General features: G+C 46.3%; 2 protein-coding genes across 6 annotated transcripts in view; one reads left to right on the forward strand and one right to left on the reverse strand.

Annotated features, from left to right (window-relative positions):
* Positions 1–25,423, reverse strand: part of PDZD2 (PDZ domain containing 2) — a 325,800-nt gene that overhangs the window by 298,279 nt on the left and 2,098 nt on the right. For 4 of the 5 annotated variants that reach the window (XM_090037897.1, XM_090037895.1, XM_090037896.1 and 1 more), the window contains exon 2: positions 15,298–15,340. The exons of the other annotated variant lie outside the window; for it this stretch is intronic. The gene's annotated coding sequence lies outside the window, so the exon portion shown is untranslated. The remainder of the gene's footprint in view (positions 1–15,297; positions 15,341–25,423) is intronic. 5 annotated transcript variants of the gene reach the window in all.
* LOC149868060 (uncharacterized) overlaps positions 2,055–25,423 on the forward strand; it is a 46,308-nt gene continuing 22,939 nt past the window's right edge. Inside the window, exon 1 of the mRNA XM_090037217.1 lies at positions 2,055–2,247. Coding sequence (XP_089893343.1) covers positions 2,055–2,247 — 193 coding nt within the window. The remainder of the gene's footprint in view (positions 2,248–25,423) is intronic.

Genomic DNA, 25,423 nt, shown 5'->3' on the forward strand with positions numbered 1-25,423 from the left:
GCATCACAAAGGAAGGCTACGCCCCTTACGGAGCAAACTGCCTGACCAGGATCTGTTTGCAGAAGCCCTCTGGATCAAAGAAAGGGAATCATGGGAGGACACAGACAAGTTCCTTGTGACAAACTCCACTTGTCAACCTGCTGGCTTTGAACTAACATGGTGCAAGTGGTCCCTCATAAACAGGTTCAGGACAGGCCAAGGTCCCTGCCCAACCAACCTTAACCGCTGGGGCCTTAGTGCTAACCCATCATGCACTTCTGGAGAGATACAAACAATGCTGCACATCACCGAGGAGAGTCCCCTTTACAAACTAAGAGGTGGATTAATAACTTTGAATTCCATTAACGAGGAGGTTGTTGCTTGGCTTCACAAATTTGCATTCAACAAACAAACAGAGAACAGTCTCACTCCATCCTCTTTCAAAACCCCCTTCAGGTAGTTGAAGGCTGCTATTAAATCCCCTTTCAGCCTCCACTTCCCTAGACTAAATAAGCCCAGTTCCCACAGTCTTTCCTCATAAGTCATGTCCCCCAACCCCCTCACCATGTTTGTTTCCCTCTGCTTGACCCTTTCCAATTCTTCCCCAACCTTTCTGTAGCAGGGGCCCAAAACAGGACACCGTACTCCAGATGTGGCCTCACCAGTGCTGAACAGAGGGTAATAATCACCTCCCTTGACCTGTTGGCAACACTCCTACCAATGCATTCCAGTATGCCGTTAGCCTTCTTTGCAACAAGGGCACACTGCTGGCTGATATTCAGCTTAATTGTCCCCTATAACCTCCAGGTCCATTTCTGCAGAGCTACTGCCCAGCCAGTCAGCCCGCAGCCGGTACCAGTGCATGGGATTGTTCCATCCTAAATGCAGAACTTTGCACTCATCCTTGCTGAACCTCAGGAATTTTCTTTGGGCCCAATCCTCCAATTTGTCTGGGTCATTCTGAATCCTAGCCCTACCCTCCAGCATATCTACTGCTCCCCCCACCAGCTTGGTGTCAGCTGCAGACTGGCTGAGGGTGAATGCTATGCCATCTTCCAGGTCACTGATGAAGACATTGAACAAAACCGGCTCCAGGACTGACCCCTGAGGCACTCCACTTGATACCAGCTGCCAACTACACATCAAGCCATTGATTACTACTCTCTGAGCCTGATGATCCAGCCAGTTTTCTATCCACCTTATGGCCCATTCAGCCAGCCCATGCTTCCTTAGCTTGCCTGCAAGAATGTTGTGGGAGACCCTATCAAAAGCCTTGCTAAAATCAAGGTACACCACATCCACCTGTCTGCTCGCATCCACAGAGCCAGTCACCTCATCATAGAAGGCAATCAGGTCGGTCGGACATGACTTGCCCCTGGTAAAGCCATGCTCTCTCCTCCAAGTAAATCCATCCCTGGTAAATCCATCCCTCCCCCCTCCAAGTGCTTACAAATGGATTCTTTCAGGATCTGTTCCATGATTTTTCCAGGGAACGAGGTGAGGTTGACTGGTCTGTAGTTCCCTGGATCAGTTAGAATGCCTGGCGAGGCAGCGGGCCGCCAGAAGGCCCCAGAGGGAGAGAAAGCAAGAGAGACAGATGAATGTCCAGCTCATCAGCGAGGCTTGGGGCGTGGTACAGGGATGGTTGGAGCCAAGCATAGCCCATGAGGTGAGGGTGTACCTAAATACCCGTTCCAAACACTGGTCTGGCATACCACAGGGACCGTAGCCAAGAGGACAAAGGGCAGCCTCCCTATGATTTAGAAGATCAAAGAAGTGGCGGACGAGATTGAGGGTGCTTGGAGCACGCTTGGCATGGTACAGAGAGGGGACCTAGGGGCAGCACAGCGACCCCAGGACTCCATCCTTGCTACAGTGGTGCAGTGGCCAGGAAACTCAGCCATGCATTGAAACAGACAGCATGAACGGACTCAGGGGCTAAGTGAAACGAAGGACGTATTTAGAGGACAGCAAAGGGACCTCAGTTTGTAAGGTAGGCTGGCAGGAGGTATACACATTGTCTGGAGTCTTTGGGAAAAAGTCTGAGGCTGATCCAGGACAAGAGGGTCGGCATAATGAGTCGGCCAGAGAGAAGTAAGAGAAGATGTAGACCAGGCAACTGTACCTGGAAAACCATGGGAGAGGACTTGGAAGATGTGGTGATAAGGCTAGAATGGGAACTAGAAGCCACGAAGGCCCATCGGGAGCAAGCAGAGGCAAGGGCACGAGATGCTGACACAAAGCAGGCGGAGACCAGCAGAAGCTGCAGTGAGAATTAGAAGCCGCAAGAGCTCAGGTAGGAAAGCTCCAAAAAAGAAGTATAAGGGCAGGAGAACCGAATAGGAGAACTATAGGAGGAACTACAGAACTGGAGGTGGAGAGGTACATGTGCAGAAGACCTAGTACAGGAAACAAAAAGGGAATCAGTGGAGCCTGGAAAAGCTGTTGGAGAGCCATAACCAGGCCATAGAGATGGATAAGAGGTTCCAGCGGGAATGGGAAAAAGTGAAAGCGGGCATAGCCGACTATAAAATGGTGACCGAACAAAAGCTGTCCCTGGAAGGGGAGCTAAAGACCAGAGAGTGGGAGAACAACCAGCTATAAGCTCAGCTACGGAGTGCAGAGGAGGAAAAAGAATGGCTGGTGAAATGAGCCCAGTCCTTTGAAGCCTTCCACGAAAGGTTGAAGGATTTTGAAACTCAGCAGAGTACAAGGGGGCTGTTAACATTGAATATCAAGAGAGGGAAGTCCTGAAAGAGTCCCTGAAGGAGGTAGACATGTAGCTGGAGAGTACCCGGTCTAGGATTGTGACAGGCCTTGAGACAGAGAGATTCCCCAGGGACCTTGGCCCAGAGGGCCCTAGGGAGGAGGTCGGACTAGAGTTGTGGGGGAGAGATACCGTGGAAGAGGGCTTTGTGTGGGAAAAATCAGGGACCCTATATATGAAGGCCCTGTTAACTCTCTCGAAAGAGCGGAACCAGAGATGGGAACAGTGGCGGAGTCAGAATACCAAAGAAATGGATCAGCTAAGATATCAATCAGTTGAGGGAACTATTCCTGCCACAAAACAAGGAAGTACAGCGCCCAGCCAGGGGTGGTAGACCCAGCCGAGGCGGAGGTGACTGGGGGGGATGAGCTGGTCTCCCCAGGGAGCAAGACCTCCCGCCCAATTGGCTCAGAAGGAACGCCAACGGTCAGGGCCCCAGGGCAACAAGGGTCCAAGACAGACCCGGCAAAAAGGGAATCAGTGGAGCCTGGCAAAAGAAGCTTCTTCGTACCGAGGAATAAGAAGCAACCACGCAAAAGGGGACAAGCAAGGGAAAAAACCACAAATTTATATAAATAACATCCCTGGACAGGTTAGGTAGTGGATGCTGAAAAACATTATCAGAGAAAAGGCAGGAGGAGTAGCCTATGTCAAGATCTATAAGGGACCTGGAGGAAGACCCACTGGACAGGGAAAGGTCGAGCTTTGGAAGGCAGAGTACGCCCAGAGAGCATTAGACCAACAGTGGGAGATCTGGGGAAGGCTCCAGGATCTTCAGGGAGCTAAGGAGAGGTACGAAACCTCACAATTTGCCCAGAGAGAGCAGCCAGGGTATATCAGGATGGAACATGAACAGCCCAGAGGAGAGAGGGAGAGAAGACCACAAAAGGTAGGCAGGAGCTTGACCAAAAAAGGATAAAACTTACCAAGGTCAGCTAGTGTGGAGGGACTGCTCGCAGAGGGGCAGCTCCCACAAAATCCCACATGGTGTGCCTTGGGTAAAAGGCGAGTAGGAGGCGCCTGAAAAACTCCACCACTGTGCGAGTTGAGATGGTCAGAGAACAAGAGCCCGGACCTGAGAAGATGGCGATACGCGGTGCCGTGGATAAGATTCAAGACTCAGCCCGGTGAGTTTCGAAACTAAAGGCGGGAGGTGCGTAGCAGGGCACTAAGGTGCCTGCTACTTGAAGAGCAGGAATGGCCACCCAGGTGCTGGTTGCCGGGGCAACCAGGAGGAGCTAGGGGTCACACCTGTTGAGTCAGCTGACCGGAAGGGGCAGGCCGGGGTCCCGTACAACTCCCAGGCTGAGGCCAGGCAAGGGAAGGCCCCTGCCTGCAACCAAAGGAGAAGGAGCTCTGCCCTGACTAAAGAAAGGAAAAAGCCTGAATGTGGGTGCAGCTGGTGATACGGGTGAGAGAAGGAGCACCTGTGGTGTGGCTCAGAGGAAGTTTTAGCCATGAGGCCTGAATTTAAGTTATAATGCAGAGGCTTGTGTTTTGTGTTTGTGTTATTATACCGGAGGACCAGGTATAAGGGGATGGAGGAGGCCTCATAGGGGAACCATGACAGTGTGGGAGCCCCAGCACCAAGCATGGGGTGGCAGGAGGCCCGGCGAGGCAGCGGGCAATGGAAAGAGCCCAGAGGGAGAGAAGGCAAGAGAGACAGGCGAACGTCCAGTCCATCAGCAAGGCTTCGGGTGTGGTATGGGGACAGTTGGACCCAAGCACAGCCCATGAGGCGGGGGTGTACCTGAACACCCATACCGAACACTGGGCCGGCATATCACAGGAACCGTAGCCAAGAGGACAAAGGGCAGCCTGCCTATGATTTAGAAGATCAAAGACGTGGCGGGCGAGATTCTGAGGGTGCTTGGAGAATGCTTGGCATGGTACAGAGAGGAGACCTAGGAGCAGCACGGAGACCCTAGGACTCCATCCTTGCGACATTCAGGATCCAGAACTCAATCACTTTGTGGTCACTGCTGCCCAAGCTGCCATCCACAACTACATCCTCCACCGACACATCCCTGTTTGAGAGTAGCAGGTAAGAAAAGCACAGCCCCCTAGTTGGCCGCTCCAACACTTGCGCCAGGAAGTTGTCCCAAACACTCTCCAAAAATGTCCTGACTTGCCTGCACACCACTGTATTGTCCTCCCAGCAGATAGTTTCATAGTTGATAGGGTCAGAAGGGATCTGATCAGATCATCAAGTCTGACGCCCTGCCATAGGCAGGAAAGAACGCTGGGGTCAAATGACCCCGGCTAGGTGGTTATCTGGCCTCCTTTAGAAGACTCCCCAGGCTAGGAGCAAGCACCACTTCCCTTGGAAGTTGGTTCCAGATCCTAGCCACCAACTGTGAAGTAGTGCCTCCTGATAGCTAGCCTGAATCTACTCACCGTCAACTTATGGCCATTATTCCTTGTTACTCCCAGTAGTGCTTGGGGGAACAGGGACTCTTCCATTGCCTGCTGGTCCCCCTTGGCCAATTTACAGACAGCCATCAGATCCCCTCTCAATCTTCTCTTGTGGAGGCTGAACAGGTTCAGGTCCCGTAGCCTCCCCTCGTAGGGTCTGCCTACTGCCCCCTGATCATGTGGGTGGCCCTCCTCTGGACCCTCTCGATGCTGTCCACATCCCTCCTGAAGTGCGGCGCCCAGAACTGGATGCAGTACTCCAACTGAGGACTGACCAATGTCACACAGAGGTGGAGGATCACCTCCTTGGACATGCTTATGATGCATCCGTGGATGCATGACAAGGTGCAGTTAGCCTCCCTGACCATGTCCTCACATTGTCGGCCCATGTTCATCTTGGAATAAATAATGACTCCAAGATCCTTTTCTACCTCTGCACTAATGAGAAGGGAATTCCCCAGCCTGCAAGTATGCTGCTGGTTCTTCCACTCCAGGTACAATACCTTGCACTTGTTAGTATTGAAACCCATCCCATTCTCATCTGCCCACCCCTGTAACTTGTCCAGATCTAATTGCAGCCTGTCTCTCCCTTCTATCGTGCCCACCTCTCCCCACATCTTAGTGTCATCCATGAATTTGAACAAGGTGCTTTTTACCCCCTCATCCAAGTCGCTGATGAAGACGTGGAACAGTGCGGGCCCAAGGACCAAGCCCTGGGGGACCCCACTACCCACATCCGTCCACGTCAAAAATGACCCGTCCACCACCACTCTCTGGGTGTGGCCCTCCAGCCAATTAGTGACCCATCTGGCTGTGCAGGCATTGATACCACAGTCGCCTGATTCTTTTATGAGAAGGGGGTGAGAGAGTGTCAAAGACCTTCCTAAAGTCCAGAAAGATTACGTCTACCACGACACCCGTGTCCAAGGATTTTGTGACCTGGTCATAGATGGCCACCAGGTTGGTCTGACCGGACCTGCCCCTAATGAACCCATGTTGGTTGCCCCTAAGCATAATCTCCCCTGCTGGCCTCTCGCAGATGTGCACCTGGATAATTTTCTCAAAGAGCTTCCCCAAGACTGAGGTAAAACTAACGGGCCTATAGTTCCCTGGGTCCTCCTTCCTCCCTTTTTTGAAAATGGGGACCACACTGGCCCTTTTCCAGTTCTCTGGCACCTCGCCAGAGCACCACGAGTGCTTGTAAAGCTGTGCCAGGGGTCCTGCAATGACTTCTGCTAATTCCCTCAGCACTCTGGGGTTGAGATCATCAGGGCCTGCTGATCTGAACATGTCTAGTCCCACCAAGTTCCCTGACTCTGGGCCTGGCTGTGCCTCCCCTGGGACCGTCGGGGATTCCGGTGCGGAGGATGACCTGGTCCCTGCTCAGAAAAATGGAGGCAAAGAAATTGTTAAAGAAATTAGCTTTGTCATCTGGTGAGACCACCAGATTTCCTAGCGTGTTCTGCAGAGGCCCCACATTACCTGGTACCTTCTTTTTACCCCTTATGTATTTAAAAAAAGACTTATTGTTATCCTTGATTCGGGTTGCTAATCCCAGTTCCAACTCTGCCTTAGCCTTCCTAACAGCCCCCACTACAATCTCAAGGAAAGGAGGTATAATTCTCCCTGGTGATGGCTCCTCCCTTCCACTGGGTGTACACCTCCTTTTTTAGCTTTGAGACATTCCTGGATGCTTTTGGTAAGCTATGGGGGCTTTTGAGCACTCTTGCCCCCTTTGATCCGTGTTGGGATTGCCACCCTTTGGGCTTGGAGGATCCTCTCCTTAAGGAATGACAGCTCTTCTTGGACTTCCAACTCCCCTCTCCTCCGGGACCTCAGAGCCTCCCCGACTAGTCTCCTTACCTCATTGTAATCTGTCCGCCTGAAGTCCAGAGCTGCTGCCTTGCTGCAGGTCTTTGACACCCTGTGCTGGATAATGAATTCTGGTAGGCGATGACTGCTATAGCCCAGGTGGTCAAGCACCCATAGTCCCCTTACCAGGTCGTCACCTGTGGCCAGGACCAGGTCCAGCAAGGCATTTCCCCTGGTGAGACTGTGCACCTCCTGGGTTAGATGGAGGTCCTATAACTCGGCTAGGAACCTACGTGAGCAGTCGGACCTGGCTGACTGCTCTTCCCAGCAGATGTCCGGATAGTTTAGGTCACTCATGATGACCATGTCCTTTGACTTAACTTCCTCCACCAGTTGACCTGAGAATTCCCAATCTAGCTCTTCTCCCTGGTTGGGGGGCCTGCTGTAGACAGCCACCGTCAAGTCTCTTTCCCCCTGATGCCCTTGTATTTCTGACCGAGAGCACTTGAGTCTGCCCCTCCTCTAACCCAGTGTTGTTTGTTGAGGATGTGCATTGCTCTTTGACAGTGCGCCACACCCCCGCCTTTCTTCCCTGTTCTATCCCTCCTGTACAGCCTATAGCCTATATGTTCACCGCCAGGGTGATGTCAGGGAGATGTCAGGGTGACTGAAGTACCCCATGAGAACCAAGGCCTGTGATCAGAACACTTCTGCTAGCTGTTTAAAGAAAGCCTCATCCAACACTTCCTCCTGGTCTGGTGGTCTATAGCAGACCCCCAGCACGAAATCACCCTTGTTGCTCTCCCCTCTAACCCTAACCCAGAGACTTGCAACAGGTCCATCTCCATTGTTATACTGGAGCTCTGAGCAATCAAATGGCTCTTTTACATCTTCTCTTCCTTGCGTGTCCTTCCTGAACAGTTTGTACCCATCCATGACACTGCTCCATTCATGTGAGCTCCCACCAAGTCTGTTAATCCAATCACATCATTGTTTGATGACTGCAAGGACTTCTAATTCTTTATGCTTATGTCCCAGTTTCCATGCATTCATGTACAGGCACCCGAGGTAACTAGTCGATTGCCCTGATTTCTCAGGAAGTATGAGAGCCCTCCCCTGAGCACCTCCCCTGATTGCTCTTCTTCCAGGTCTCCCACTTTCCCCACTTACCTCAAGGCTTCGGCCTCCATCCCCCAGCAAACCTAGTTTAAAGCCCTCCTCACATATACTATCACAGTGATGGAAACAGAAAAGGAAAAAATATTTAATTTATTCTTTAGTAGTGGAAAGAAGAAGTTTTATGAGGACTTGATTACAACTTGTCTTAACATTTCACAGAAAATCCTAACAAATTTGCCTTACATTAAATGGACTGCTCCAATGCTAATAATGCCACTCATCATTTATTTTAAGGCACACTTGTTGTTTAGATTATTGAAAAACAAGTAATAATGCTTGTTATTCATAAAATATTTTATTTTTTTCATGGAATAAAAAATGGGATCTCTACCTTCAAATAAAGTTATGAGGATGAACACCACAATGCTTTACTTTATGAAAGTCTCGGAGGTCAGGATCACCCTCTGAACATATAAATAATCTCTTTTCTGTTTAAATGTAAAAGAAATACCAGCCAGAGAATATATGGAAAGTATTTAAACAACAGCTTTGGCCTTTGTTTGTCCTTGTCTCTACTGGCTGGAAGAATTTGATTCCCTGCAGATAAGAAGCAGACAGTGTACATAAGAATGGAGACAGATTTTTAAGACAGCATATTCAATGCCACGATGTTGGTATCAAAACCAGGGCAGGAAGAACAGAGTTTCTAAAAGCCAAGAAAATTTCAAAGATTGGATTATTGAATACTAGATAGAATTAAGAACAAATAAAGGCTCTAATCTTTTCTATGGAGCACTTACCTCAAACAGGAAGACTAGGTAGTGGTTTTTCTTACCCCTAAATACTTTTTTTTTTTTTTTTTTTTTAACTGTCCTATATGTAAAAACACAGAGAAGCATGGCTTAAAAACACTTCCAGAACAGACAACTGGGCTCTCGCCACTTGAATTTCTGAGAGCACAAAGCACATGAGGAAAACTCACATACTTCATTATCACTAACCCCTCGTTCAAAAAACTGTCCCTCTGACTTTTCATATCATTTTAGTGCTGTCTTCATAGACCCAGCACATTGAACCCATCTAAGGCCATGTCTACTGAGCTTCCATGCCAAACCTACTGCCCGCTCATTCCACTCCTTGGGTGCCAGATCCCAGAAATGAGGCAATATGGACTTGTGTACATGAACCTGTTTCCTCCTGAATTAACTCTCTGAGGCCCCCACTAATTAAATGGTTAATTGCTCAGTCAACTGAAATCAGCCACATATGCACAGTAGTTATCACACTATAAAAAAAAGGTCCACCCTCGGTACAGAATCGAAAATGTGTACTAACTTTCTAGCTGGTTGCTATCCAGCTTAATCTGCATATGTAGCAGGGTCTGACCCTGCAGCTGGGAGCCCCATCAGGTGACCAGGCTCCCAGATGCAGGGATGTACCATGTGCATCCAGGGCTGGGAGCTCTGCAGCTAAAGGGACTCAGCCCTGGTGGCTGTGGGACACTGCTGTGATCTCTAAGCCTTGGGAGTACATGGGACACCACCGCAGCTGGAAGACTGCAGCTGCTGCAATCTCCCAGCCGTACAGGCACCTCATGCACCCCCACAGTTAGAGAACATAGCTGCTGTGATCTCCCAGCCACAGGGGCCACAGGCACCCATGGATAGGGAGATCCCAGTGGAGTGACCCTCCAGCTCAGCAATTATATCAACTGTGATCTCCCTGCCCCAGGGTGCATGGGGCACCCTGCAGCTGAGAGGTCTCCCAATTGTGGGAGCTTGCATCTTACTGTTGGAGGGGAGAGCCCAGGATCAGGCTTCCCCTGAACCGACAAGAAGGAGTAATGGAAGCAAACGTGCAATCCAACGATCATACCTCTTGCCATGCACATGTGGTATGTTAGGAGGTACGACTGTGGATCATGCATTGGATCCCATCATCCCTTTACCTGCATGTACTCCAAGATTCAGCCCCTCTCCTCCATCCAGAGACCATGCCTGCAATTTTTGTACAAGCCCTCATGATCTCATTTCTCAACCTCCCTCCCTGGCTGGGATAACTGCCCAACTTATATCTGTTTAAAATGCTGCCACAAAGAAGCATTCTTGGCTCTTCATTTCAATCAGGTCACTAGGCTTCTTGCTCCCCGCTTCTCCAACACATCAGACAGAAACAAATTGCCTCCATTACCAAACACCTTCCAAAGCTTGTCCTCACCATATCACAGCTGAGATGTGGACCCCAGCCTATGCTCCTATCATGACCTCAGTCAGGACTTCCAACAAGCACTTTTACAGTCTCTCTGTAGCATCATTTGGCTTGGGAAGAGCCCCCTTTAAGCATATGCAACATCAATATATTGCACCCTTTCAACCTCCTCTCCTCTATGCCCCAATAAAACTTAAAAAAGCAGTATGTTCTGTGACTGCTGCTAGTGCACTAACTAGAACAGCATCCTTGTTGCACTAGCCTCCACACCTCTGTCTGCTTGTATTCACCTGTCTCTCTTCTTACACTTAGAGGAAAGCTCTTGAAGGCTTTCTTTGTTATCTCTCTAACAGAGTCTTTGTCTTCTAGTTGCTACCATGATGAAAATAATAATAAACTTCCCTTTCTCCAATTCCACCCCTGCCCCCTCCTATAATCACTTTGCTCTTTTTCATGTTTCTAGCCTGCCAGATCAAATTGCAGTGACGTTCCAAGGGTAACTTCATTTCACAGCACCAAAAAATGTAATACAGCTTCTCTCTCAAGCAGGCGTACAGCCCAGCCAGGGACACAATGAACAGTCACGTAGTTCAAGCAGGTGTGCCATTATGCCTAGAACTACAACTGATAGAAGATGTTCATTACTTTTAAAATATCATGGCTGTGACTGTTTAATTGGTGCATGATGAAATTTGCATGGTACTGCATTTTGATCCAGATGCTGTACAGACTGAGCCCTTAATGTGAGAGCAGAGTGCCAACAGCAAAAATGATGTGACACTACAAGAAAGAAAAGATGGAAGTGGGTGCGGGGGAAACCCCAGAGACAGGGAGGACTGAGAACTACAGCACTTAAAAATTAATACATACATTGAAAATGGAATGCAACTTCTTGGAGGTTTTATTACATTATTAATTCATATTATTCCAAGCTGCTTACAATTTTAACTGCTTTTACTTTAAGTGAGATTTTGCCCAGTGATCGAGTACACACATAGGACTGTGTGTTGAATTTGGCAAAAAGGTGTGTCGAAATACCATATTTACCAGAAACCAAGGTGACTTTGAATTCACGAGAACGCCCCAGTAATCAGATTTTTATACAGAGAAAATTATAAATTAGCTGTGGCCAGAAAAGTAGTGGTGGGACAGATGCCTAGACCCCACTCCTTGTTCCCCTCAGGTTCACCCCCGTGTCTGCCTCCCAAGGCCACTTGCCCCATCTGCTGCTTATCTTCTGTGATGGCTCTAGCTCCAGTAGCAGTGGCGGTAGTGGCAGCCCCAGCTCAGGCCCAGCCAGAAGCAGCAGTGGAAGACCTGGGCCAGGCCTGGTCAGCATGGGGGTCAGAGCTGGAGCAGAAGATAAGTGGCACAGGGGAGACAGGAAGCAAGGGGAGCAGGCTGTGCAGTCTCCCCCATGCTCTTCCAGAGTCACACACCATGAGTCTCCCCTACACTCTTCCACACCATAATCTCCCCTGGGTGCCCCCTGAACCATGGGTCTCCCTTGGGTGCCTCCTGCCACCACTGTGCAGTCTCCCCATCCTCCCCCACTATGCAGCTCTTCTCTTGCAGCATGAGACGCTCTGGCCCAGGGCAGGAAGCAGCTTGGCTCTGGCTTCGCTCCAGGCCCTTAACTGGGGCCACAGCAGCCTCCTGCCTCAATTGGTATTTGAATCATCTTAGATTTGAGTACAGTATTTTTTTTTTTTATAAGTTTCTTAAAATAATACTTTCCAGAAAGAAAAAAAGAGTCATACTTCTGTCTGAAATACATAACCACCCACTATAGGTACAAACAAGACTAATTAAAAATATCTTTTCCCCTGCCTCCACCTCCACAGATCGTGGAAAGCTACTTCCAGCGTGTCCCTGTGCAAACTTTACCTAGGCACAAACAGAATGGAAACATTTCATCAAATATTCTTGCTTGCAGTTAGTGGAATTCTAGTTAAGCAAGAGGTTGTTTAAGAAAGAGAAGAAATAAAACCTGGTTTAATGAGAGTTCTCATTTTTGACTGTATGCTGAGAAGTAAACTGAATCCCCAAGGAAGGTTTCCCTTAGGAGAGTAAAAGCAAACTGATCCTGCAGTGCCAAGGGCATGCAATATAAAAAGGCAGCTAGCTAGTAGCTACAGCCTTCTTTGGAGGAGTGACTGCAAGCTCTGCGTGCTCCGGATCAGCTCTTTCTTCTGCCATGCAGCACCTGGCACGAAAGCAGGGGTTCTGGTCCATGACTGGAGTTCCCTTATTTTGTTTGCATAACAGTAACCAAGGAGTCCCTTACAAACAACATTAGAAATACAGTGACTCCCTGTTTCAGCAGCCTGCACAGTTTAGGCAGCCAAGAACACCACAGAAATTGAGGCCTCTGTCCAGACTAAACGTTGTTATAGCAAACATCACACCTCTCGCAGACCAGCACGTGGTTTGAAGTGAAAATTGCAGCAAAACAGTCTTGTTTTCAGTTAAAACCTTCTGATACAACAGGTGGAGTGGAGAGCATTAGAGGAAAGACATTGATTCAGAGATTGCCAGTTATACTGCACCAGCTGCTGCCACAAAGTATGCTTTGAGCTCAACCATACAGAAATTTACAGTAGTTTCACATAGTCCACCTTCAAATTCAGTGCTTCGACCAACAAGAACAGCATCAGATTTAACAGCTTACAAAGATAATTTTTTTAAAAATATATAGATCAGGTAAGTTTTCTGTCCGACATATTCAGAGTTCTGTTTAATGTCTATTAGTGCACATTAATGGCATTACTCGTAGGTAGTATTGATAAAGTAACTTTTCCTACTACCTTTATTTCCAGTTAGAATGTAAAATAGAAGTCTCCATTTCCCCCTTATTTTTTTGTTTGATCCAAAGTATTAGTCTTAGCTAGTACACACAGGGTGCATCTACGCAAGACATTTACTGCAGAGCTGACTAATTAGCTTCACAGTCAAATGTCACCGTCTACAAGTGTGGTACTATTAGGTTGCAGTAAACTAACGAATTCCATTGTAGGATAGTACTGCCGGACACAAAATACTATCCTATGGTGGAATTATTTACTCTGCCACAATGCACATGTAAACACTGATGGGACTGGCTGGGGCACCAGGGTGTTACAGTGCAGGGTCTGTATACAGTGCACAGGCTGTCTAGCCCCGCACTACAGCACCCTCGTGCCCTAGCCAGCCCCAGGCTGGCAGGCTTACCCCCTGGGCCTCCTGCCAGCCAGGGCTGCTCTGCCCTGGCTCAACATGCTGCAGTTCTGAGCGTATGTGAAAACATGCTGGCCAGGAGCAATAAACTCTGGCATGAACTGTGCTGGAATTTATCGCTCCACCCTAATTGCACATGTAGACGTGCCTACTGGGTTCTACTCTTGCCTCTATTCAGTTATACAAATCCTATTACTATTACTGGAAGTTAAGTTCCCCCATATATCAAATATGCCTGCTTCAATCAGACACAAAGGAAAAGCATAAGATAATAATGTTCTATCATACCTTTCTCGCAATAATAAAAATAGTTCTTTCTATGTTTATTGTTACTTCAGAGAATCTCAAAGCTCTTTAAAAAAAAATCAGCCTCTATGTTAGGTAGGAAAGTATTATCCCTTTTTTAATAGGTAGGTTACAAATGATGTCCATAATGTGTCAAGGCCAGATCTTCTACACACTACTCCAACTTTTCCAGATTTTTCACATATACACAGAATGGATGGTTGTTATTTTAATAAGAAAACATTTTGTGGGAAGGAGAAATCAGAACGCTAGGTCTGTATATCAGTGGTGTTTGTATAGAGCCACTGGTCCAACATCAGGCACCATCTCCGACACCTGCAGCTGTGCTGGAACCAGAGCTCCATCAGAGAAACATGAGCTATGCAGCTTAAGATGAATCATGCAATAATAGGACTGAAAAGGACCTCAGGAGGCCATATAGTCTAATCCTCATATTCAAAGGAGGATTACCTTGGTCTAAACCAGTGGTTCTCAACCAAGTTTCAGGGGGTCCATTGGGCCAGGCCCAGCCCAGCATGGGGAGGACTGCCTTGGCCCCCCAGGGCTTAGGCAAGTCATGAGGAAGGGGGGAGGCAGGCTTGCCTTCCCCAGCCCCACTGCCTCCATCTTGCAGGCCGTGCTGCAGGTGGGCAGGAGAGGTGCTGAGCTGCTGCTGCGGAGATGAGTGGGGTCCTGGGGATCCCTGCCACCGAGCCTTGCCTGCTGCACCTGGGGCCATACAGGCAGGGCAGGAGAGCCAGGCAGTTCTGGCACAGGGGAGCCATGGAGCTTTTACAGCACGCTAGGGGAGGCCTCAGGAAGAAAAAGCTAGAGAACCCCCTGGTCTAAACCATCCCAGACAAATGCTTGTCTAACTTCCACTTGAAAACCTCTATGAGAGATTCCCACAACACTTACCTGGGTAATCTGTTCCAGTCTTTTACCACCCCCATAGCTAGAACGTTCTTCCTACTACCCAGCCTGCATTTCCCTTGTTGTACTTTCAGCTCTTTGCTTCTCATCCTGTCCTCTGAAAACTGAGCAACTAATCACCATCCTCTCTAAAAGGTCATTTTTGTATCTGAAGATCTATAAAATCCCTGTCCTTACTCTTCTTTTCTCCATACTAAGTAAGCCAAGAACTTCCAAGCTTTCCTCATGTCACAGTTTCTAGACCTCTAAATAATTTTTGTTACCCTTTGCCCTCTCTCCAATTTGTACACAAACAGGACCACAGCACTTCAGAGGAACCCTCATTGCCTCCCCTGACTTTTACGCAACACTCCTGTTAACATCCCAGTATGCTCTATGATGTTTTTTGCAGAAATATTACCTCAATGCCTTCTTTTCAGCCTGTGAGCCTTTGGCAAGTCAGATGCACCAGTTCACTGACAAGTTATCGCCATGGAGTCCTGATTTCCCCCCATACACATATGCATATGCACTTTGAATAACTTAATATCCTAATTACTTTGAAAAATTCAAAAACGACTTACAGAAAGAAGTGACTTTTCCCTGTTATGAACTGAAGTATTCCATCTGTGATCAGGACAAAAATTAAAATTAGCCTCATTACACTTAACGAGAACATTCTTTAATTCATTTATCAGCACAATCAATCATTCATTTAAAATATACTCAAACTCAAGAGTAGGTATAAAACAGCAAGCACTTTATAGCAGTACAGTCTGCACTAATGCACATAATTTATCACTAGAAGTCTCGGGTCCTCCAGCAATAGGGCAAAAGATTCGTTCAGTTATATTTCTAGGCTCAAGACAAGGCTCTTGCTTAACTATGTATTTACATGTTACAGTATTTCAATATTTAACTCCAAGGGGCACAGATATGGGAGGGATGAAGAAGGAAGCAGATCTAAGTGTGTTGGAAAATAAAATTACACGTCTCTTCCAAATTATTATAAGGATTGTTTTCTCAGACAATGCAGAGGACTGAGGAGATGAGCTAGACCCAGCAAATCATTTAGGCTGCAGTAGAGATGTGGTATTTGTCACTGAACAGAGCACTGAATACCATGGTTGGCACACGACTGCAAAAAGAGAAAGTGGTGGACCAAAGCAAGCCCATCAAAACAAGCCAGGCACAGCTGTTTCAATGCGGCCCAAGACCTGACAGCAGCAGCAACAACATATGAGCCAAGAGTGACACAGTCCTTAAAAACAGTGCCTCAGGTTTTCTGTACGCTTTGTTTGTTCCAGATGGGACACAGGAGACAAATCAAGTGTATAACATTTGTATTTTTGCTGTGATGCAAAGAGATGGGAAAGGGCAGGAGGATTAGGTTGCTTGGTGAAAAATCTCTTATCAGAGAAGATAGTTTTCTGCTGGATTGGGATATATCACATTCCACTCGAGTCCAGCCCCCATTGCAGCAGAGATCATGTTCCTCCTAGGCTCTTAATCTCAGTGGCAGGGGTCCCCCCATTCCATGAATGTGGGAGGTCCATATATACTGTAGGTATGGGAAACAATATTCAGAGTAACACATGGATTTGGGGGAAGAGGCAGGCCTATTTGAGAAGAGGAACAGTGATTAAGGCTGGGAGGGAAGTGGGAGGAAAGAAGAGTTATCAAGCTTTCTATTTTGTTGGGGGCCTGGATGCTGTGCTGTTAATGGGCATGTCAACAAGAGACATTTACTGAGAAGTAGACTAATTAGCTCCACAGTACATGTCTCAGCATCTACATGTGTAAGGCTATTAGGCTGGAGTAAACTAATAAACTCTACAGTAGTGTAGTATTGTAAATACAAGTACAGTCTAGACACTGCTGTAGCTGGCTGGGGTATGAGGGTGCTTCAGTGCAGGGGCTGCCTGCAGGCTAGCCCCAGACTGGAGCACCCTTGTGCCCCAGCCAGCACCCCCCTGCAGCACATGGAGTCAAGCAGAAGCAGCCCTGGGCTGCTCTAACCTGTTTCAACATGCCATGTCCAGGAGCAACAAACTCTGCAATAAATGCCAGAGTTTATTGCTTCACATTAATTGCATGTGTAGACGTGCCAAATTTTTCTTCTTCAGCCTCCCGTACAGATTTCAGCTCAGTTCAAGTGAAGCAGTTAGGCCCAGAGAACTGAGCAACACAGCTACAAGTCTGGAACGTAAAGGATCACTGAAGTGAGGAAGTCACTTGTGAGAGCACAAGGCTTACAGACATGTCATAGTGGGAAAAGGGGTGAGAATGCAAGAATAGGATTAACTGAAAGAAGAGAAGACTTTAATACCAGTCACACTCGTTCCATCTGAGCACAGTTCTCAGTTTGCAGAATGTCGAATGATCAGGGACTTTAATCTTTGGCTCAATATTTAATGTAAGTTCAGTGGCCATCAAGGTTACCATTGTCCCCACTGGAAACTGAGAGAATGACAAAACACTCATGTTGCTAGCAGAGCTGTTTGCTGATGGTTACTCTCAGCAACATAAGCTGAAGATGTGGCAAGGAAACAGCTGACTTTACAGTTTGCATCTGACCGATAACTTTGATCCCTCCAAGGGCTGTTTTAATTAAGCATGGCCACTCTTGCAAGAATCCCAGGATGGAGAGTCTCTCTACACAGGGCACCCTGAAGTCCTTTTTGGGTCTCTGATTTGACTGTTTTGGTGCCAACTCTACTGAATTCAGCTATCCATACAGATAATATGTCTAAGTTAGCTCAAGATTATAGCCACTGTTATGTGAAGCTTAAAGTATTCAGATAGATGGACCTTTTCAGCCTGCTCTGGCTGTAACTTCTGCTCTACAAGTGAAGGTGAGACGCATGTTATTTCCTTTTTAAGGCCTGATCTTGATTCTGATTTGTATAATGCGGTGAGGGGGTTAGACACAGTAGTGTGAAGTCAGGCAGAGTAGCACATTAGATACTAGCTGGTTCAGAGGTATGAGTGTTCGGAGGCAACAGCATTCTCTGTCAGAAGCTACAAATGGACTGGCAGAAAGAAAAGGTTATATATAGAAAGATTAAGAGACAGGAGGAGGGAACCCTGCTACAAGATGTCAAAATGCGTTTATATTTGATCAGTTGAGATGAACAAGGCAATTAATACCTTGGGGGACACTGGAGTTAACAGCTAATTCAGGAAATGGGATGAGACTCCATAGTCCCTGTTGAGACCATGGTTAACACAATCCAGTCTGTGGATTTCTTTCTCCACAATTTTACATTCAAGTGGGTTTTTAAAGTTCTTTTTTTTGAGCACAGTTACTCCAAGGTCGGCAATGGAGGTCCTGGGAGGTTAAAGTGTTCTGCCTCAGGCTTTTGTGTATTTCTGGAATTGATTTCAAATTGGTACCTGTTCATTGCAGGGCTGGACACAGGCATGGGCGAACCGGGTGGCCACCCGTGGCCTGGACAGAAAGGGGGTCCCAAAATGATGATTTTAAAATTATTATCATATCTCTGGCAAAGTGGGGCTGGATACTAAAAGTTCACCTGGGGGTCTAGGTATGGTGCTCATTCATTGTGTACCTTGGCCAGGTGCTTTCATTCTTTTATATAGGAAATGTCCTCCAAGCCAGGGTAGCCAATGTAGACAGCAAAGGGGCGCTGTAAGCAGGTGATGGAGTACATGATGTCGGTAGCAGAGTAATTGAATCTGTTGTTTATTCCAGTGAGAATGTGGTCTGGTGATGAAGGGGCACAGCTGGCATCTGGGTCTACAGCAAGACCTGGTAGCTTGGCGAGACCTGGCATTAGGTAATTGCCTGAGACCAGCTGTTTGAAGTTGGGGAAATGCTGGCCCAGTGGTGGCAGCACTAATCCCAGTGAGTGCCAGAGCTGCTGCTTCAGCACAGCACTGGAACCCAGGGGGTTAATGCCTCTGCTGCTGCTTGTCCTCCCTTTTTCTCCTGATCACGTTAGTTGCCAAAGGTGACTAAAAACCCTGATTTCAGGGCCAGATAGGTGGAGTAGGAGAGATAGAGGGCACTGAAACAATGCTAAATCAGCAGCTTTGACAGCCACAGGGATTAACACTGTCACCGCAGGGGCTCTCCAACGAGCCCCACAGGCTGAAACTGGCTAACAGAGGTGGGAGAAGTCTAGCCTGCAAGAGGCCTTGCGGGCCAAATGACGCACCTCTGCAGGCTAGATCCAGATCTAAGATGTTCAAGATGGGGCTGTAAAATGACCAGAAGGATTTTGTGGTCCTTGCCACAGGGTTGTTATAGTAGCAGATCAGAAGGGGTCTGAGTCTGGCTGTGGTGATCTGGGCAGCTACAGTTTGGGGATTGTATCAGAAGTGTAGGAAACCCTGTTCTCAACACCCACATACTGCTCGGCTTAGGGCACCCTATTGCTCCCATCAGGGAGGCAAGGGAGCAGTAGCAAACAGTACCGGCTGGATTACATGCATCTTGAAATATGTCTGTTTGCACGATGGACTATTCCATGCTTGACCTAGAAAGATGTTCTAATCTGCTCTTCTCAGGAAGAAATATGGAAGGGTTATAGTGTTGATAACGATCTCAATGTCACTGACAATGAAATAACTTGCAATATGTTAAGCAGGAACGCAAATTATACCACTGCAGTTATGAATATTTGAGTGCTTGAGTCTGTTCCCCTACTCCAGACATCTGGGACCTGTAGCACAGCTGAGCCCCAGCTAATACAGTGCAATAAAGCCCACATTTGTTATATTTCTAGGCACACTGCTAAGCCTAAGTCTATTTACCAAGGATTTTGAGGAGGGTGAAGGATGAGTGGCAAAATTCTCCTTCATTTTGTAGGTCAAGAATGCTTTATTTGGCACAGCATCAGTTCAAAATTATTCTGCAAAGTGCACTTTAATTTTTCATTATAACTGAACCTAGATAGAGTCTTTGATTGGTTTATTATTTATTTCAATTTATATCATGAATCTAAGACTCATGGTTTTCTACTTTCTATTGCAGACATGATTTTCTCCCAGATGACAACTACTAAATGCATTTATGCTCTAGTTTCACATAATGCATGTCACACTGAAATATCAGCATGGAAGTTGATATTCCAGCTTTATCATGATACTTTAGCCAATGACTCAGATTTCAGTTTTGGATGAACAAGGGACAAAAAGATAGAACAGACAGTCTGTGAGAAATTGGGATTTTAAACAGTGCAACCAAAGCAGATTGCGACATCAGTTTCCTTCTAACAGGTATTCAGCATGATCTGGTAAATCAAACTGAACAATCAATGCTTCCAATACAGAAAATACCACTTTTCTGTAAAATGGAAAGAGGTTCAAAGATCCTACGTTTAGTTCATAGATTCATATATGCTAGAGTTGGAAAGGACCTAAGTAGGTCATCAAGTCTGACCCCCTGCCCTGGGCAGGATAAAGTGCTGGGGTGAGACGACCCCAGCTAGGTGCTTGTCCAGTCTCCTCTTGAAGACCCCCAAGGTAGAGGAGAGCACCACCTCCCTTGGAAGCCCGTTCCAGATTCTGGCAACCCTTACTATGCAGAAGTTCTTTCTAATGTCCAACCTAAATCTGCTCTCCATCAATTTGTGGCCATTGTTCCTAGTTACTCCAGGGGGTGCCCCAGTAAATAGAACATCTCCTATTCTCTGCTGCCCTCCCCCGATAAATAGATAGGCAGCCACAAGATCACCTCTCAGCCTTCTCTTGCAAAGGCTGAAGAGATCTAGGTCCCTCAGTCTCTCCTCATAGGGCCTTGCCTGCAGGCCTCTGACCATACGAGTGGCCTCCTCTGAACCCTCTCAAGATTCGCTGCATCCCTCTTGAAGTGCTGCACCCAAAACTGGAATCAGTACACCAACTGCAGCCTGACCAGCGCTGCATAGAATCAAAGAAGTCGGGTCAGAAGGGACCTTGCAGATCTTCAAGTCTGACCCCCCCTGCCTGGGCAGGAGAAAAAAACTGGGCTCAGATGATCCCAGCCAGGTAGGCATCCAGCCTCCTCTTAAAGACCCCCAGGGCAGGAGCCAGCACCACTTCCCTTGGAAGTTGGTTCCAGATCCTAGCCGCCCTGACTGTGAGGTAGTCCTTACAGATGTCTAATCTAAACCTCCTCTCCAACAACTTGTGGCCATTATTCCTTGTTATGCCAGGGGTGCTAGGGGAAACAGTGTCTCCCCCAAACCCTTCTGGTCCCCCCTAGTGAGTTTATAGATGGTCACCAGGTCCCCCCTCAGCCTTCTCTTGTGAAGGCTGAACAGGTTCATGTCCCGCAGTCTCTCATTGTGGGGTCTGCCCTGTTGTCCCTGGATCATGCAGGTGGCCCTCCTCTGGACCCTTTCAATGTTGTCCACATCCCTCCTGAAGTGGGGCGCACAGAACTGGACACAGTACTCCAGCTGTGACCTGACCAGTGTTGCATAGAGGGGAAGGATCACCTCCTTGTCCCTGCTAGAGATGCACCTGTGGATGCCCTTCCAACCATGACCTCGCATTGTCGGCCCATGTTCACCTTGGAGTCAGTAATGTCTCCAAGATCCCTTTCTGCTTCTGTGCTCTCAAGAAGGGAGTTTCCCATCTTATAAGTGTGCTGCTGGTTACTACTGCCCAAGTGCAGCACCCTGCACTTGTCAGCATAGAGAGGAAGCATCAGCTCTCAGGACCTGTTCATCATGCATCTGCTAATGTATGATAAAGTGTGATTAGCCTTGTTGATCACTTCATCATATTGACAACTCATGTTCATCTTGGAGTTAACTATGACTCCAAGATCCATTTCCACTGCTGTGCTGCTGAGACGGTCATCCCCCAGCCTGCGAGTGTGTTGGTGGTTCTTTTTGCTCAGGTGCAGCACTTTGCACTTGTCTTTGTTGAACTGCATCCTATTTCATTCTGCCCATTTCTCCAACCTGTCCAGATCCACCTGGATCTGTTCCCTACTCTCCAATGTGTTAACTTTGCCCCATAATTTGGTATCATCTGTGAACTTGGACAGGGTGCTCTCCACGCCCTCATCCAAGTCACTGATGAAGACACTGAACAGCACAGATTCAAGGATTGAGCGTTGCGGGACTCCTCTGCCCACATCGTTCCAGGTCAATATTGACCCATCCACCACCACTCTCTGAGTGCGACCCCGAAGCCAATTTGCAACCCACCTGACCGTGTAATCATCTACATCACAGCCTGTCAGTTTATTTACAAGAACAGAATGCAATACTGTACCAAATGCCTTCTTAAAATCTAGGTAGATGACATCTACCTTGACTCCTGTGTCTAAGCATTTTGTGGCCTGGTCATAAAAAGAAACAAGGTTAGTAGAGGCAGGATCTACTTGCAATGAATCCGTGGCTGATTTCCTTTCAGCATTATTTCTCCTGCTGGGCTCTCAAGTTCAAAACTTGATTTGAAAAAAACATTTCCTGATTTTAATCATTTCCATTCTGTAACTTCTCCCAGGACAATCTTAGATGGGGCTTCCAAATTTTAGTGATATCACTCAAGACACCCAACATTTTACTATGACAGATCTGAAAGCTGTATGCCCATTTGTCTCAACTTTCCTACTTCGCAAAAGGTTCACACAAGACAAAGTTCAGAACCAGACATTCCTCAAGGAATGATGGAATTTGGATCCATTTTGTTTTGAACCCATTTCCGAGGTTTATACCATCAACAATTAAATACAGTAGTATGCTTAGAAGTTGTTTAATAAGCACTTTTTATTAGTCGGGGGGAGGGGAAATAAACTTACAAAAGACAATTTCTAAACTAATTTTGAAAGCAAGTCTTATTTGAAGCACAGAATATTTTAATCAAATCTCATAGCACAATATCTTGACAATTTATAGAATTCAGCCTAAATGGATGATGCCATCAAAACCAAAAAAAAGAGAGAGAGAATGAAAACACCACACTGCTGGCCTTACAACAGCACTCTAGCAGTACAAATCTTATTTAAGTAATTGTACCAAAGACAAGCCATTTTAAGAGTAAAGAGTATTAGACTGAAGAGCTACAATGCTCTGTTCCTCCTATAATTCTACCACCTCCGATATCCTATTCAACGCTGTTAATTCAAAATAAAAGAGTTGCAAAATCAGTGTGTCGATAACAAAAAAAAAACCCCAGGCATTTTACTTTGGTAATTTGTTCCAAAGAATTTAATCAAAGATGATGAAATTAATTTCATGTATCCTAGCCAACCTTATCGCTGTCAAGAAGCCACTGCTGAAAGATTAGACTACATAATTGGGTTACAGTCGTCTGCGTGTGAACACTGGGATCCATACTTGAGTAACTGTAAAGTTCCATGACATACAGGATGTCAGGTTAAATTATCTAAAAGTTCTTTCTGGCCCTGAAATTCTACAACATATAGATTCAATAAACTCTGTTAAGAGCAAACACAAATACATTTTTTCTTTTTTTTTTTTATGACAGTTGCTAATGTTAATGAGGTCACTGTGGTGTACTGCAGATTATTTAATTACCTAATGGCATGACTGGCTGGTCTGCAATACTGCAGAAGAGGACCTAGGATCACAAACTGGATGAGTCAACATTGTAATATTACTTTTGCCCAAAAAAGTAAAAGCTAATAGTACGCTGGGATGTATCAACAGGAGTATAATGCAAGTTACAGGAGGCAATTCCTTCACTCTACTCAGCACTGGTGAGGTCTCACCTGACATACTGCATCCAGTTGTGGGCACATTTCAAGAAAGATATGGATGAATTAGAATGACTCCGTAGAAGAGCAACTAAAATCATCACAGATCTAAAAGGCATGGTGCATGAGGAAAGCTGGAATAACTAGAATCATTTAATTTAGAGAAGAGACAATCTAGGGCAAATATAATAAGAGTCTTCAAATATAAAATAGGGTGTCCTCAAACCATGAAAAGAGTAGTGATCAGCTGTTCTTTACATCCACAGGGGACAGACAGTGTAGTTAAGTAGCTTAACTTGTAACAAGATTTAGATGGGATATAAAGAAGAACTTTCTAACTATGAAGATGGTTAAGCAACAGAAGAGAAGTAATGGAGTCTCCATTACTGAATGTTTTTCCAGGCAAGTCAGACAAACATTTGCCCGGGTTAGTTCAGACAGAGATGATCTTGCCTTGAGCAGGAAGTTGAACTAGATGTTCTCCTGAGATCCCATCCATTTGTTTTTTTCTAATTTTAATATTGCCTTTACATAATCATTTTCCTGTGTAATCGAGTTAAAACTGGCCTGAAGTATTATTAATTGTATGAGTGGTTTCAGTCTTCAAGTGATATTACCCAAGGGTATCCATGAAACTTCATTATGAGTTTCTTAGGCACAAAATGAAAAGGGCCAGTTCTAGCATAGCCAATTTACAAAAGCCAGTGTGCTGCAGGACGTACTGGCCATTGCAACTGACCACTTTAGACTAAAATTATAAACAGTAAAAAAAACCAAATTACTCATCCACAGATGTTATTTTACTTTGTCAGCAATCAGTGTTAGCTAATACTTCCCTATGAGTCAGTGGTGAACATGTTCCCCAGAATGGCATTAGGGGGCACTCTGCTGTTGTCAACTTCAGATGACCTGAAAAACCAACCACATCATGGTTCATTTGGCTGAGTCCAGTATGAAGTGTTCTCTCTTTTTCTGCTTTATAAGTTACACACTTATTCCCGTTTATGTCATAAGATGCATGCCATAAAAAGAAAAGAAAGTACTGGCAAGATGTGCAATGCAATCTGGAACTTCAAATTTTGCATTTCCTGACTTTTAGATTTCAGTTCAGCATTAATGGTGCATTAACAGATGTGTTGCGGATTTTTGTGCATTTTATATAATGGATTTTGTAAATGGGCTTTGGAATTCCTTGGGATAAAAGCACTATATGCATTATCTGGAGATGGGCACAAAAACAGTTAACAGAATTAAAGAACAACTCCTATATTGACAGCAGGAGTTATACTTTAGAGCAGCATTTCTCAATTTGTGAGTCACAGCCCAAATGTGGGTCACAAAAATATATAAAGGGTCATGAACAAATTTTAGAACTGGATCAACACCATTTAAAAATGGATTCTCCTTTAAATGAGAAAAACATGGGAAACTGGCTTTTTCTTTGCAGGCTGGCAGAGTTCCAGCCTGCAAGGGGCTGCCTGGGCGCCTCCGCTACCTCACTCACCTTCTCCTGCCCCAGGGGGTTGGGGCCTGGGGGTAGGGGGCAGTAGGTAGAGAGTGAGGGGCGCTGGGTCGGGACTGGCCATCAATGTTTACAAAAAAGTCCTGGTACAAAAAAGGTTGAGAACCACTGCGTTAGAGCTCTCCTGCATCATAAGACTTCTTCCCCTAAAACTCTGTGGTTAATATTCACCACTTTTAACTTGGAGCGCAGCTGGCCTTTCAAGAAGTAAGAGACGTTTCCTATCAGGATTAGAGTTTAAACAATAATTTTAAAAAAACAAAGTTACTATTACTCATTTACAGCTGTTATTTTACTTTGGTTTTGAAAGGGAGAACTTTACTTTTTTTAAATTAAAGAGGGAAACAAACAAAGATTTTTAAAAGCTTACTACAAACCTTGGCAAGGCTGAACTAAGCCAGGTCTTAGATGGTCCTTACCCGTCTTTCAGGGAGGACCCCAGAGTGTCACTGGATAGCTGCATGTGCCCCAAGATGGACATATGTCCATCACTTCATCCACCTTGTTT

Source organism: Crocodylus siamensis, chromosome 3, assembly GCF_052110815.1.
Source record: "Crocodylus siamensis isolate JL-2025a chromosome 3, ASM5211081v1, whole genome shotgun sequence".
Classification (NCBI taxonomy): domain Eukaryota; kingdom Metazoa; phylum Chordata; order Crocodylia; family Crocodylidae; genus Crocodylus; species Crocodylus siamensis.